The 17,540-nt window shown below is 35.2% G+C and overlaps 1 protein-coding gene across 1 annotated transcript in view; it reads right to left on the bottom strand.

Moving 5' to 3' along the window:
• SPAG16 (sperm associated antigen 16) overlaps window positions 1-17,540 on the bottom strand; it is a 1,085,475-nt gene that overhangs the window by 1,005,923 nt on the left and 62,012 nt on the right. The window contains exons 8-9 of the mRNA XM_046019197.1: window positions 17,301-17,370; window positions 9,795-9,901 (exon numbers count right to left, since the gene is read on the bottom strand). Coding sequence (XP_045875153.1) covers window positions 9,795-9,901; window positions 17,301-17,370 — 177 coding nt within the window. The remainder of the gene's footprint in view (window positions 1-9,794; window positions 9,902-17,300; window positions 17,371-17,540) is intronic.

Below are 17,540 nucleotides of genomic sequence, written 5' to 3'. Positions count from 1 at the left end.
TGTGATCTCTGTCAAATAAATAAATAAAACCTTTAAAAAAAAAAAAGAATAAGCTCTAAAATATCATCTCATTTTTTAAAAGATTTTATTTGTAAGTAATCTTTATACCTTATGTGGGACTAAAACTCACAACCCAGAGATTAATTGTCACAGCCTCCACTGATTGAGCCAGCCAGGTGCCCCAAATACAATCTCATATTAACTCAACTTTATAGAAGTAATTTTATAATTTTATAGAACTATATAAGAAAATTAATACGGCATATCAGGAAGCCAAATACTTAACTAGTTTAAGCAGTAAAAAAGTACAATTGTCTAAAGAAGACCAGTATATACTTAGTGGCAAGCTTCAGAAAGAAATATTTAATGCCACACAGAGCAGACTACTGGAGGACAATCTAGAAGGCTGCGAAGATGATCCATGAAGACTAGTTTTAGAAGGGTAGGAAGGAAAACTAAAAGGAAAAAGAAGCAATGAAATTGATTGTTTTGGGGTGGTTTTAAAAGAAGTCTCTCATATCCTCCATCAGATCCCTCAAATCCAACCAAAATAAACATTTAAATTAATTTGCTCTCCCAGTCAAACTTCTAGATAAGTTTCTTAGACTCTTTCTAACAAGATTTTAATTCCTAGTTCTCAACTCCCCACCTCCATCCCCATATAAAACTCAGAACTTGTCAAGTAATGTGAAACTAACACTAATGAAACAATGGGACACACCAGAAGGACAGGATCAAAGATGATGCCATAATTTTGAACTGAATAAACTGTAGAATGTGGATACTATTAAAAGCCATTTCAAAAATGAAGAAATTAGCCTATTTGGGAAATAAGATGAGTTTTGTAAATTAAGTCATGTTAATCTTGAGGTAATGGTAATAGTTGAAAATGGAAATTCCTATAGCTAAATTATTACTATAAAGCTACGATATGGTAATATGAATGTTTGAAAATCATCAGCAAAGAAGTTACTATAAGTTAGGAAATTCACTTTGGGAAAACCAACTCTAATTATAACACAGATTTTATGGAGAAAATTAATTTATTCTGAGTTCTAAGAAGAGTTTCCAGGTTTCAGTGGGAGGGATGGTGAGCAAAATGGCAGAGGAGTAGTAGACCTAAATTCCGTCTGGTCCCAGGAATTCAGCTAGATAGTTACCAAACCATTCTGAACACCTACAAACTCAACAGGAGATCAAAGCGAAGAATAGCTACAGATCGATGAAAAGAAAATCGACCACTTTCTAGAAGGTAGAATGTGTGAAGAAGTGAATTCAAGGCAATAAATGCAAAGAGACCACGGGGGCAGGGGCCAGCATCCAGCAAGCGGTAGAGCAGCAGAGCACAAAATCAGAATTTTTAGAAGTCTGCTCTATGGAGGGATGTCACTCCATTGGCTCAATGGGGAGTGAAATACTTGCTGGGTCAGTGTAGTCTCAGGACCTTCAGGAGTCACAGAAAGACTCTGGATGCCTGAGTGTGGTACAGCTCCCAGGTATCAGAATGGAGAAGCCAGCTGCAACGACAGAGTTAAGAAGAGGGCTCTCAGCTTGGGGTGGTCATAAACCGTAATCTGAGGCAAAGTCGGGCCACTACTCTTCAAGCAGGGACCCCACAAGTGGAAGATCTGGGGAGAACACCCTCCCTTCCTCTACCAGGACTAGTGGCATGAAAGCACATTGCAGGAATCTGCTGGGTTTGGAGACTTGAAAAAGGACTGCATGCCAGAGATAGAAACACTCTGTCACAGGCTAGGTGAGCTCGAAGTGCAGCCAGAGACCAGGGAGACAGCCGTGACTTAATGCTGTTCCGTGAGGGATCACTGCGGGGGTAGCTCTTGACTCCTGTGGGGCCGGAGATGGGAGGTCACCATCTTCATTCTCAGACTCCAAATCTGTACAGAAAGCTTTCAGGGGAAAAAAAGCTATTGAGAGAAACCCCAAGCAGATTGCTGACCCTGGCCCCAACAAGGGCGGTGAATTTCCACCTCAGGCAAAGACATTTGAGAATCAATACAACAGGCCCATCCCACAAAAGATCAGCAAGAACATCCAGAAAAGACGAAGTTTACCAAGCAATGAGAACTGCAAAACACCAGTGCTAGGGGACTACAAAACAGAGAATTCATAGCTTATTTTGCCATGATTCTTTAGTCTTTCAAAGTTAAATTTCTTAAATTTTCATTATTTTTTTTAAATTTTCCTCTTTCCTATTTTAACCTATTTCATCTTATCAATACTTTTTAAGAATCTTTTTTAATTTTCATTTTCATACTCATATCCAAACCCATCATTGCAGTCAACCTTATTTTTTGTATACATATAAGCTTCTCGTTCTTTAAAATTTGGAGATAGTTTCTTCTAACAGATCAAAATATACCCTAAGTCCAGAGTATAGCTTTGTTCTAGTCTCCGCCTGATCACATTCTTTTATTTTTCTTTATTCAACCAAATGCTTATCTTATCAATTCTTTATTTTAAAATCTTGTTTAATTTTCATCTTCACATTCATATAACATTGCTTCATCATGTTTACCCTTATTTTTGTATTTTGTGTACCTATAAGTTTTTCTTTCTTTTTCTTTTTGGGAGGCAGTTTCTTCTAACAGATCAAAATACAACCAAAATCAAGTGTGTGGCTCTGTTCTACCCACCAGTCTAATCATATTATTTTTTTCTTTCTTCTCCCCTCAGTTTCAGGTCTCTTCTGATTTAATTAGTGTATATTTTTCTAGGATCATAATTACCCTTTTAGTGTTTTGTTCTCTCATTCATCTGTTCTTCTCTGGACAAAATGACAAGGCAGAAAATCTCACCTCAAAAAAAGAACAAGAGGCAGTACCAAATGCTAGGGACCTAATCAATACAGACATATAGTCATATGTCAAGACTAGAATTCAGAAAGATGATTAATAAAGGTGCTAGCTGGGTTACAAAAAAGCATTGAAGATACTACAGAATCACTTTCTGGAGAAATAAAAGAACTAAAATCTAACCAAGTTGAAATCAAAAAGCTATTAATGAGATGCAATCAAAACTAAGATAAATGGGGCAGAAGAGAGAATTAATGATACAGAAGACAAAATAAGGGAGAATAAAGAGCTAAGAAAAAGAGAGATAAACAACTATTGGACCACGAGGGTAAAATCTGAGAGATAGGTGATACCATAAGATGAAACAATATTAGAATAATTGGGATCCCAGAAGAAGAAGAAAGAAAGAGGCAAAAGGTATATTGGAGAAATGATACCCCAGAACTTCCCTAATTTGTGGAAGGAAACAAGCAAAAAAACCCAGGAGGCACAGAGAACCCTCCCGCAAAATCAATAAAAATAGTTCAATGGCCTGTCATCTAATAGTAAAACTTATAGGTCTGAGAGACAAAGAGAAAACCCTGAAAGGAGCTCAGGACAAGAGGTCTGTAACATACAACGGTAGGAATATTAGATTGGCAGCAGACCTATCCACAGAGACCCTGTCAGGCCAGAAAGAGCTGGCATGATATATTCAGGGCACTAAACGAGAAAAATATGCAGGCAAGAATTCTATATCCAGCTAGGTTGTCAATGAAAATAGAAGTAGAGATAATAAGCTTACAGGACAAACCAAAACTAAAAGAAATTGCAAACACCAAACCAGCCCTACAGGAAATACTGAAAGGGGTCTTCTAAGCAAAGAGAGAGCCTAAAAGTAACAGACCAGAAAGGAACAGAGACAATATATAGTAACAGTCACTTTACAGGCAATACAATGGCACTAAATTCATATCTTCCAATAGTTCCCCTGAATGTAAATGGGCTAAATGCCCAGAATAAAAAGACACAGGGTACCAGAATGGATAAAAAAAACAAGACCTATCGATATACTGTCTGCAAGAAACTCATTTTAGAGCCAAAGACACCACCAGATTTAAAGGGAGGAGGTAGAAAACTTTTTACAATGCTCATGGACATCAAAAAAAAAAAAAAAAAAGCTACAGTGGCAATTCTTATATCAGATCAATTAGGTTTTCAGCCAAATACTATACCTAAGAGATGAGGAAGGACACTATATCATACTTAAAGAGTATGTCCAACAAGAAGATCTAACAATTTTAAATATCTATGCCCCTAACATGGGACCAGCCAATTATATACACCAATCAAGAACAAAATCAAAGAAACACATCAACAATAATACAATACTAGTAGGGGACTTTAACATCCCCTCACTAAAATGGAGAGGACACCTAAGCCAAAGATCAGCAAGGAAATAAAGGCTTTAAATGACACACTGGAGCAGATGGACATCACAGGTATATTCAGAACATTCCATCCCAAAGCAACAGAATGCACATTCTTCTCTAGCCCACATGGAACATTCTCCAGAATAGATCACATCCTGGGTCACTGATCAGGTCTCAACCAGTACCAAAGCTTGGGATCATTGCCTGCATATTTTCAGACCACAACATTCTGAAACTAGAACTCAATCACAAGAGGAAAACTGGAAAGAACTCAAATACATGGAGGCTAAAGAGCATCCTACTAAACAATGAATGGGTCAACCAGGAAATTAAAGAATTGAAAAAAATTCATGGAAACAAATGAAAATGAAAACACAACTGTTCAAAATCTTTGGGACACAGCAAAGGCGGTCCTCAGAGGAAAGTATATAGCAATACAAGCCTTGCTCAAGAAACAAGAAAGGTCTCATGTAAGCAACCTAACCCAACACCTAACGGACCTGAAGAAAAAACAGGAAAGAAAGGCTAAACCCAGCAGGAGAAGAGAACTAATAAAAATCAGAGCAGAATTTATCTTTGTGTATGGTATAAGAGCAAGGTCAAGTTTCATTCTTCTACACATATGATACTTTATGTGGGAAACCCAAAGACTCCACTCCAAAACTGCTAGAACTCATACAGGAATTCCATAAAGTATTAGGATATAAAATCAACGCACAGGAATCAGTTGCATTTTTATACACCAACAACAACACAGAAGAAAGAGAAATGAAGGAGTCGATCCCATTTACAATTGCACCCAAAACCATAAGATACCAAGGAATAAACCTAACCAAAGAACCAAAAAATCTGTTCTCAGAAAACTATAAAGTACTCATGAAAGAAATTGAGGAAGACACAGAGAAATGGAAAAGCGTTCCATGCTCAAGGAGTGGAAGAACAAATATTGTGAAAATCTCTATGCTACCTAAAATAATCTACACATTTAATGCAATCCTTATCAAAATACTGTCAATTTTCTTCAAAGAAATGGAGTAAATAATCCTAAAATTTATATGGAACCCTGAATAGCCAGAAGAATGTTGAAAAAGAAAGCCAAAGTTGATGGCATCACAATTCCAGACTTCAACCTCTATTACAAAGCTGTCATCATCAAGACAGTATGGTACTGGCATAAAAACAGACACATAGATCAACAGAACAGAACAGAGAGTCCAGAAATGGTCCCTCAATGCTATGGTCAACTGATCTTCGACAAAGCAGGAAATATTGCCCAAAGGAAAAAAGACTGTCTCTTCAACAAATGGTGTTGGGAAAATTAGATAGCCCCATGCAGAAGAATGAAACCTTACCATTTCCTTACACCACACACAAAAATAGACTCAAAATGGATGAAAGACCTCAACGTGAGATGGGAATCCATCAAAATCCTTGAGGAGAACACAGGCAGCAACCTTTTCGACCTTAGCCTCAGCAACTTCTTCCAAGAAACATCACCAAAGGCAAGGGATGCAAGGCCAAAAATGAACTATTGGGACTTCATCAAGATCAAAAGCTTTTGTACAGAAAAGGAAACAGTCAACAAAACCAAAAGACAACTGACAGAATGGGAGAAGATATTTGCAAATGAAATGTCAGATAAAGGGCTAATATCCAATGTCTGTAAAAAGCTTACCAAGCTCAACCCCCAAAGAACCAATAATCCAATCAAGAAAAGGGCAGAAGCCGTGAACAGACACTTGTGCAAAGAAGACATACAGATGGCCAACAGACACATGAAAAAATGCTCAACATCACTCAGCATCAGGGAAATACAGATCAATATCACAATGAGATATCACCTCACACACAGAATGGCTAGAATTAACAAGTCAGGAAATGACAGATGTTGGAGAGGATGAGAAGAAAGAGAAACCATCTTACAATGTTGGTGGGCATGCAAGCTGGTGCAGCCACTCTGGAAAACAGCATGGAGGTTCCTCAAAAAGTTGAAAATAGAGCTACCCTGTGACCCAGCAATCGCACTACTGGGTATTAATCCTAAAGATGCAAATGTAGTGATCCGAAGGGGCATGTGCATCCTAGGGTTTATAGCAGCAATATCCACAATACCCAAACTATGAAAAGAACCTAGATGTCCATCAACAGATGAATGGATAAAGAAGATGTGGTATATATATACATAGAATGGAATACTATGCAGCCATCAAAAGAAATGAAATCTTGTGATTTACAATGACATGGATGGAACCAGAGGATATTATGGTGTGAAATAAGTCAATCAGAAAAAAGACAATTATCATATGATTTCCCTGATATGAGGAATTTGAGAGGCAGAGTGGGGGGCTTAGAAGGCAGCAAAGGAGAAAATGAAACAAGATGGGATTGGGTGGGAGACAAACCATAAGGGACTCTTAATCTCACAAAACAAACTGAGGGTTGTGTGGGGAGCAGGGGTATGGAGAGGGTGGTTGGGTTATGGACATTGGGGAGAGTATGTGATATGGTGAGTGCTGTAAAGTGTGTAAGCCTGACTATCCACAGACCTGTACCCCTGGGGCAAATAATACATTATATGTTAATGAAAAAAAATTTTTTAATCCTAAAATTTGTATAAAACTGCAAAACACCCCAAATAGCCAAAGCAATCCCAAGAAAAAAGAACAAAGCTGGAGGCAGTATCACACTTTTGATTTTCAAACTATACTACAAAGCTACAGTAATCAAAACAGTATAGTACTGACATAAAAACAAACACACAGACCAAAGGAACAGAATAGAGAGTGCAAAAATAAACTCCCAGATACATGATCATCTAGCATTTGACAAGGGAGCCAAGAAATTCCAATAGGGAAAGCACAGTCTGTTTAATAAATGGTATTAAGAAAACTGGATAATCACATACAGAAAAATTAAACTGTATACCTATCTTACACCAGTCACAAAAACTAACTCAAAACTGATTAACCATCAGACCTGACAGCATAAAACTCCTAAAGAAAACATAAGAAAAACACTTCTTGATCCTGGTCTTGTCAATGATTTTTTGGATATGATACCAAAAGCACAAGAAATGAAAGCAATAATCAAATGAGATTATATCCAAAAAAGCCTCTGTGCAGCAAAGGAAACAATCAACAAAATGAAAAGGTGACATATTGAATAGAAGAAAATATTTGCAAGCCACCTACTAATAAAGGATAAATATCTAAATATATAAAGAAGTCACACAGCTCAGTAACACAAAAAATATATAATCCAATTAAAATATGGGCAAAGGAATGAAATAAATATTTCCCAAAGAATACATACAAATAGCCATCAGGTACATGTAAAGATTCTTATCATTAATCATCAGGAAAATGGAGATCAAAACCATAATGCAATATCCTCTCACACCTGTTACAATGGCTATTATCAAAAAGACAATACATAACAACTGTCAGTAAGGATGTGGAGAAAAGGGAACCCTTGTGCACTGTTGATGGGAATGTAATCTGGTACAACCACTACAGAAAATAGTATAAGAGTTCCTCAAAAAAATAAAAATAGCACTATTATATGATCCAGCAATTCCATTTCTGAATATATATCAAAAGGAAATGAAAACAAGATCTCCAAAAGATATCTGCATTCCCTTTTGATTACAGCATTATTTATAATAGCCAAAACATAGAAACTAACTACCCATATGTCAATGGATGAATGAATAAACAAGATGTGATATGTATACACACACACACAGAGACACACACAATGGATTAGCTATACACACACACACACAATGGATTAGCATTCAACTGTGAGAGAGGACATTCTGCCATTTGTGACAACACTGATGGGCTTTGAGAATATCATGCTAAATGAAACAAGTCAGAGAAAAATAAATACTATATGATAGCATTTATATATGTGAATCAAAAAAGCAAAAACTCATAGAAGCAAAGAGTAGAATGGTGATTACCAGGATCTGGAGGATGGGGATATTGGGGAGATGTCAGTCAAAGTGTACAAACTCGCAGGGAAAAAAATTAAAAGAGAAACATTAATAAAAATGACTACTTGGTAAGAGGGGAAGAATTCACTTTATTCTGTACTTAATTACTTTTGTAAGGCCCAAATTTTTCTATCATGTTGTAGGTATTATGTTAAATATTTTAAAGCACTGAAAAAAATACTACGCATAAATATTAAATATGTTTATCCTATATTTTAGTAGCTTTTTGCCACACAAAAAGCCAACTTTGCATTACTAATGTAAAGTCTTATGAGCCGTAAGCACTTAATGAATGAAGCAACAAATCATTACTAAGAATGACTTGCTACTTAAAGAGAATACCTATGCCATAAGAAGATGAAAATGTTCCTAATGACAATTGCCACCATCACAGAGAAAATCCTTAACTCTGATTTTTTTTCTTTATTTGGGGTGATTTATATGCTCCTCTATTCCCAAATAAGAACAAGAACTACTTGCTGATAGCAAGAGAGTGAGCCACAACCACTGCTTGCATTCGGCAGAGACTCAGAAACAGAGGAGTGGGAAAGCTTTAAGGGGGCAAGAACAGAAGATCCATCCTGATGGGAGACCATTGGCACAGGGAAGCTAGAGGCAGGCTGACAAAAAAAGATCAACCCCAAACACTATAAATCCTAAGTTAATAATGATAATAGAGGAAGAGTAAAATACTAATCTGAATATTACAAAGTAATTGCCAAAGCCTAAGTATAACCTAAAATTGTTTAGTCTGTAGTTTATTCAATATAATGTATAATACTGGATTCTAATACATACCTTTGAAGAAAAAACTTTATTGATATTATTAGCTAAATAAAAGGTTTATTACATATTTTAATTCATAAAAATCTACTGTTCTTATAGAATTACTACTACTAAATATTATAATTTTAAGTATTTTCATTTGTAAATAAATATCAGCTATTTTAGAACTTAAAGGTAACACCACGTACTTTGTAAGAAAATTCATTACCTCAGATAGACAGACATTCATACAAATTTCATAATAAGAAATTAAACCTCTTACAGTTTTATGTGCTTTTTCCCCTTCCTCATTTTTGATCTCTGACCACACATTTTAATACCACATTTTCTTTCATCATTATGTAAGTATTTAAATATCAGCCTGATTGCAAAGCAAAGGTACTCAGATATAAGGAGATTCTTAAGTGGGCCATAATTCTTCCCATTCTACTTTTAAAGAAAACTAAGAAAAGTTTAAAGTTATACTCTGAAAAAAGAAAGGGATGATGTGGGAGTTACTTTTTTCAGAAAGAGCAAGCAGAGAACTGAGTAGGTGAGCACACATGCCTGTGATTAAGTTGGGGGAGGTAGCAGACTGATTCGCTACGTTGTCTCTGCCACCAATAAGAATATGTCCCCCACATATCAGTCAACATTTGAGGACCTCCATGTTTATCTATAAACCAAGGGCTTGGAAAATAAAACCTCCAAATTCCTCTTCCAATAAAATGTTACCATATGAATTCATGGATCTGCATATCTGAGAGTTAAGCATGAATTAATGGAAATAAGAACAAAAAGTCATACCTTTTTATTATCTTTTATCCTTGTTTTACATTTGGTTTTCTCCCTGGCTTCACGAAGACCTTTCTGAGTAGGACCTTCTGGTGCATTTTCTTTTTCAGAATTAGGAACTACAAGATAATACAATTTATTCTTAGTATCTATACTATTTCTCCACAATAAATATAACTTTAGCCAAACATATGAAAGCCAAAGTCATAATGATACATGTATTTTTAAAGTATTAAACTAATAATATTAACATACGACAAAATGTTTTAAGTGAGGTATCAATTTTATTTCCCTAAAATTCAGGGTGTCATTATTGCAAGGTCAGTGAAATGGCATGATGAACCAGTTAGAGATCACAGCAGCCAATCTTGCATTACATTATATCCAATTCCTGTCATGAGGCTTAATGTGTATACAAGTAAAGTTGAAAAGGGTCAAGGAGAGAATGATAAGCAATAACAAAACTTCCCAAGTTGAACTGGATAATAAATAATGGATTTTTAAAAGAATATTGTATTAATAAAATATTATTCTTTATGGTTCCTAATGTTAAGAAAAGCAGAAAGGAAAACATTAGGTAATACTCCAATGGGTTGTAACATTAGTCTCCAAATTCTCCTGGACATAAAGAATCCTACTAAAACCACCTGAGGGAAAAATAAAAGTGACAGGGAAAGTCTTTCTTTTACACATCCTTCCACATACATATACCTACCGAGGTATACATAATTTCCTCTTTTATTTCTCAACAGGAAACTAATTGCAAATTACTACTAAAATTATAATGATTAACTCTGAAATAAAAGAAATAACTAAATGTTCTAAATATAACACTAGATTTGTAATAAAGAAAAGATAAACACAAAAATTTCTGATGAGTCCACATTCTCAAAGAATTCCAAGGTAATAAAAGCAAGGAAGCATATAGCTGGCATTTAGATTCTTACCAATCTGACTTTTCCTATTCAGTACCAGTTTTGGACATAGGAGAAAATCTCCAAAACAGCCCTGACAATAACACTAAAACAGAATATTGAATAACACAGTTCTACATGAAAGTACTTAGAAGACTTCAAACACTTGGGTGTCCAGACTACCTATCCTCCCTGAATGGTGCTAAAAGTTAGAGCCCCACAGCATCTGGGAAGTCAAAGTGTGGGGGAAAGGCAACAATTACATTTTAATTTAAGAAAAATTTTCACTTCCATTAAGGAAAAACTTTTACTACCAGTTCTCTCTTATTATCATCTCCTTTTCAACAACCAACAGTGACATCCTGATACTGATAATTTAAAATAATAATTAGCATTTATGCCTCATTGATTTTTTTACTACATAACAGCCACTGCTTTAAACAATTTGCATGTATAATTTCATAAAATCCTGTCGATAACTCCATCAAGGTCACTACCTTTTGTTCTCCTTTATATATGGGAAAAATATATAATAATATCTATAGGGGAAGCAATGAGAAAGCAGTAGAGAAACCCAGGATTCCAGCAGATAGCTCTAAAATAAGAACATGAGCAAGTTTCAGGAGCATGCAAAACATGACTAAGCACCACTTCAGAAAAGAAATAAAAATCAAGAAGCAAACAAACAAAATGTTAAGGATAACAAATCAAAGTCGAAAACTAAGAAAGCCTTTGTTTATAAGTATATGTAGTTTTCGCACAACAAAATGAAATTACAAAAGTTCACACTTAATAATGTTTTGGAAAATATTCAACACTTATAACCAAAACATGAGAATAAACATTGCAGAATACATGTGGAATTAGCAGAGAAATAACACTTTTCAATTGTTTCTTGATGTAGCAAGTACAAACATGATTTCCATTCTCCATCAGATAACCATCACTTTCACTTGCATAAAGATTTATAGAACAAATAAGAGGCTCAGACATTAAAGTCTGTATGACATTCATGGTTAAGTGCATATAATTCTCAAATTCCATATAGTGCTTCTTAATGTTTAGTAATATCCTAGTGAATTCCATGTCTCTATCATAGTATCTTTATTTTTATCACACCTAATGCTTATTAATGACAGGCCTATATTATTGATTGGTGCTGTGCAGTTTCCCAGGTTTTATTTGGGCACAATCAACATCTTAAAGAAAGTACAATTTTTTAAAAGAAAAGAAGCAAACATCAAATAAACACTTTTGCATTTATAGAAATTTTGTCTATTGTACCTGCAGTGCTATATTTCATCCTTTAACAATTCCTTATATATGTACACACTCATTGAATCAATGTTAATTGAATATGTTCAGGCCCTTCATTAAACATCAAAACTGTGCAAATCTAGAAGACAATAGGGGAAGGGAGGGAAAACTGAATGGGAAGAAATCAGAGAGGGAGTCAAACCATGAGAGACTCTTGACTCCAGAGAAACAAATTGAGGGTTGAGGATGGGGCAAGGGAGAGGCGATGGGGCAACTGAGTGATGGGCGTGAGCACTGGGTGTTATGAGCAACTCATGAATCACTGAAAACTACATCAAAAACTAATGATTACTATATGTTGGTTAACTGAACATAATAAAAAAAATAAAAATAAAGTTTTAAATGCATGAATATATTGATTTAATAAAATAAATACATAAGCACCTACATTGTGCCAGTCACTAACTCTCTTGAAGATTAACCCAGCTGAAAAGAGAATTATTTAATTGAAAAAGGTTTTGAAGAGATTATCCACAATTTGGCCCAGAGGGCAAAACAGAAAATATCTAAGAGATTAGATCACATGTAAGTTACAATGAGGAAATCAAGCACATATCTAATTGTAATTCAGAAAAAGGCAAATAGAGGTAAAGGGGAAGAAGTTTTTCTTTAAATTTACTTTATTTTTACTTTAATTTTATTTTCTAACCTAGGCCATATATTCCATATAGTCATATGAAATTGGTATCTTATAATGCAATTCTGAGCAGCAACAAATGCCAACTTTAAAAGCAGCAATTTATTAAGCTAAAAACTTTATGGAATACTTTGCTTTACTCCATATGACATCTTTTTTCTGTATGAACATCTGAAGTCAGCTTTCACAGTTGTTTTTCACTTCATCTAACACTTCCAATTTCTAGCTGTTCATCCTGAATTCAAAATCTCCTATCATAAGTTATAAGATATATTAAAATACAATTATACATATCTTTTAAACCTGTTTTGGAAATAGGAATTATTGCATTCAAACTGTGACCTTGTAAGAAAGCAAAGTAATATAAGTTAATAACACAAACATATCAAAATCAGCAATTCATAAACATATTTGAAATTAAGTAATTTGTACAAAAACATCTGATGGAGAATGGAAATCATGTTTGCACTTGCTACATCAAGAAATAATTGAAGGGGCACCTGGGTGACTCAGTGGATTAAGCCGCTGCCTTCGGCTCAGGTCATGATCTCAGGGTCCTGGGATCGAGCCCTGCATCGGGCTCTCTGCTCTGCAGGGAGCCTGCTTCCTCCTCTCTCTCTGCCTGCCTCTCTGCCTCTTGTGATCTCTCTGTCAAATAAATAAACAAATAATTTTAAAAAAAAAGAAATAATTGAAAAGTGTTATTTCTCTGCAAATTCCACATGTATTCTGCAATGTTTATTCTCATGTTTTGGTGATAAGTGTTGAATATTTTCCAATACTTTATCTCAAAGTACATAATATTAAAGTGTTTCTGTAGAGTTTCTTGTAAATATTTGGTATATATTATATTTCATAACAACAAAGAAAAAGAGTACAAAATTGTCAAATTTTGACAATTCAATAATTTTGACAAATCAATAATAATTCACTATTTCATACTTTCTCCTAGGAATTTTTCTATTATTCTACATACCATACAAGAATAAATGTAGAATTAAAAACGTTTTTCAGGTGAGAAAGTTCAGTACTATAGTATTAATAATATTCTCTCTGGGTAGTACAATTATGGGTAATTTTAAAAATAAAGTTTATCATTTCAAAAATTTCTAAAATAGGCATATCACTTTGATAATAAAAAATATGGTATATTGACAATTACTTGATTACTCCAAATCAGTTCAATTTTTGTCTTATCCCTAAATTTGGATTGAATAACAATTAATTTGCCTTTTTCCCAAAATTCAGAGTAAAGGATGATCAACTCATTGTTCCCTAAGTACAGAGTGAATAATATTAAATTTTAAGAATATCTACTGCCATACCAACCTCTGCCTAAAATAAATGGATAGACTTTCGGATGAATGACAGGTTGACAGAGTTTTAAAAAATTAAACTAAAATAAGCAAATGGAGGGGGAGTTAATTCATATCATGAAGGATGACAGTATTTATGAGAGACAAACAGTTCACCAATAAATCAACTTCTCTTCAAATCAGAGTTCTTGGCTAAGTAAGGTTCCAAGTTGATCAGACAATCAGGGAGATGAGACAGTCTGACATGACACAGCCAAATGCTAAAACCAGAAGCTTGGGAAAGGTACAGCAAGTCCTATATCTAACATTAGAATGCATGTTTATAAAAATCATAAAATCTGAATAATTTAAGGAATTTAAGGAATTCATTTTATTCAGGTATTTGGGATTATGTAATTAAAAGAATTTATTTCTTTGTGTTGTGTTGAAATTTATTCCTTTTGACCAAAAGCCACTTCAAAACATCACAGATCTTGCTTTTCTCATTTCTTCTTCAGACTATATTTTAATTGATGTCTCTTAAATTCACTGACATTTCTGCCATCTCCAATCTGTTCTGAACTATAAAATTTTCATTTAAGCTAGCTACCATATTTCTCAGTAATAGGATTTCAACTTCCTTTTTTTGTTTCTGTGTATCTGCTAAGATTCCCTATCTCCTTAATTAATGTCATATTTTTCTTTAAATCCTTGGTCATATTCAAAATAGCTGTTCTGGCATTTTTATCTGCTAAATTCAACACCTGGGCCATCTCAGTGTAGGTTTCCATTTACTGATTTTTTTTTTTTTCAGCGTAACAGTATTCATTGTTTTTGCACAACACCCAGTGCTCCATGCAAAACGTGCCCTCCCTATTACTCAACACCTGGTTCCCCCAACCTCCCACCCCTGACCCTTCAAAACCCTCAGGTTGTTTTTCAAAGTCCATAGTCTCTTATGGTTCACCTCCCCTTCCAATTTTTTTTTTTATATAAACATATAATGTATTTTTATCCCCAGGGGTACAGGTCTGTGATTCGTCAGGTTTACACACTTCACAGCACTCACCATAGCACATACCCTCCCCAATGTCCATAACTCCCTCCCCCTCTCCCAACCCCACCTCCCCCCAGCAACCCCCAGTTTGTTTTGTGAGATTAAGAGTCATTTATGGTTTGTCTCCCTCCCAATCCCATCTTATTCCATTTATTCTTCTCCTATCCCCCTAACCCCCCATGTTGCTTCTCCATGTCCTCATATCAGGGAGATCATATGATAGTTGTCTTTCTCCGATTGACTTATTTCACTAAGCATGATACGCTCTAGTTCCATCCACGTCGTCGCAAATGGCAAGATTTCATTTCTTTTGATGGCTGCATAGTATTCCATTGTGTATATGTACCACATCTTCTTTATCCATTCATCTGTTGATGGACATCTAGGTTCTTTCCATAGTTTGCCTATTGTAGACATTGCTGCTATAAACATTCGGGTACACGTGCCCCTTCGGATCACTACGTCTGTATCTTTAGGGTAAATACCCAGTAGTGCAATTGCTGGGTCATAGGGTAGTTCTATTTTCAACATTTTGAGGAACCTCCATGCTGTTTTCCAGAGTGGTTGCACCAGCTTGCATTCCCACCAACAGTGGAGGAGGGTTCCCCTTTCTCCGCATCCTCGCCAGCATCTGTCATTTTCTGACTTGTTAATTTTAGCCATTCTGACTGGTGTGAGGTGGTATCTCATTGTGGTTTTGATTTGTATTTCCCTGATGCCGAGTGACGTGGAGCACTTTTTCATATGTCTGTTGGCCATCTGGATGTCTTCTTTGCAGAAATGTCTGTTCATGACCTCTGCCCATTTCTTGATTGGATTGTTTGTTCTTTGGGTGTTGAGTTTGCTAAGTTCCTTATAGATTTTGGATACTAGCCCTTTACCTGATACGTCGTTTGCAAAAAACCACTTTCTGAAAGTTTATCTAAATATATATATTTTTCTTTCTTTTTTATATTTTTTCCATTTACTGATTTTTATCTTGATTGTGGGTCACCTTTTCCTGTTTCTGTAACATGTACAGAAAATTTTAATTACATACTATGCAGTATAGATAATAGATTATAAAGACTCTGGCCAACTGCCTTCCTTTACAGGATATTGATTTTTATTCTAGCAGGCAGTTTAATTTTTTTGATGATCACCTTGAAATTCTAGGCTTAATTTTATGCTTTGTTAAAGTGGATCCATCCAAAGCCCTAAATTTTTCCCAAGGCACTCTAACTTGGCAAGATTCAAACTCCAATTTGTCTTCCCTAGAAATTCTTTTTTTTTTTTAAGATTTTATTTATTTATTTGACAAACACAGAGAGATCACAAGTAGGCAGAGAGACAGGCAGAGAGGGGGAGGGAAGCAGGCTCCCTGCTGAGCAGAGAGCCTGATGTGGGGCCCCATCCCAGGACCATGAGATCATGACCTGAGCCAAAGGCAGAGGCTTTAACCCACTGAGCCACCCAGGTGCCCCCTTCCCTAGAAATTCTATGTAAACTTTGTTTTTTGGTTTTATAGGGCAGGACAAGCATTATGTTAATATGATTATATTAAATGTTAATACATGTTACCAAGATGTTAATGAGGTCTCTCCATTCCAGTCATGGACAGAACTCCAATGTCTCCCATCTCTGATTTCTAGTATCCCCGTTCGCCTCTGAACCCTATAAAATCTTCTCTTTCTAGTAAATGTTTTGTGGTCTACATGTATAGCCTGGCTACCAACTAAGGATTCATAGTAAACTTCCTCACAACCTGGACAACTGCTCATTGCAACCCCCTTTTACCTGGTGCACTTTCCGACAGATTTTAGTCGCTTTGACAACCATCAACTATGATCTTTGCCTTTTCAGTTCATCAGGACTAGCATGCTCTTCTTGACCTCCATTTCCATGGAATTTGGTTTGGAAATTTTCACAGACACAAAGCCATGGTGATGGTGGATCTCAACTTTAAAATTTTCCTTCTGTCACTTGCCTTCTGTGACTTGTGCTATTTTCCAATGCCTAAAAGTAGCTGCCTTATTGACAGTTTATAGAGATTTTTCTTACTGAATGAAGGTTAGTCTGGTACCACATACTCCAACATAGCCAGAAACAGAAGTCCTCCCATTATAATTTACTCATATTAAAATTAATCTATACAGTACTGTATCTATACTCCCCTTGATCTTTTCATTAACATTTTAATTTATGAAATAGTTACCAGATTGTTTATTCACTTTTAAGTATCTCTAACATTTGGAGCACTGAAAAGATTTAAAAATCACCAACAAATATTAAATTAGTTTTACCACATTTTACTTTTACCTCTAATTTCAGAAGCATGGTAATTATGCCCTATTTCCATATGCTTCAGTGTTGCTTGAAGCCCAGAAATCTAAAAAATAAAATCAAAAGATATAAGGTTATATACAAAATGACCCAAAAAGGACAAAACAAAATGCAATGTTTAAATATCAACTGCAAGATATAAAAATATTAACCTCTAGGATTAATTCCTATATATTAAAAAATTTTTGAAACATGAATTGCAACAAAAATAAAACG

Source organism: Meles meles, chromosome 9 (assembly GCF_922984935.1).
Source record: "Meles meles chromosome 9, mMelMel3.1 paternal haplotype, whole genome shotgun sequence".
In the NCBI taxonomy this organism is placed as follows: Eukaryota; Metazoa; Chordata; class Mammalia; order Carnivora; family Mustelidae; genus Meles; species Meles meles.
Note: the sequence above shows the minus strand (reverse complement) of the source record. Positions and strands in the feature narration are given on the sequence as shown.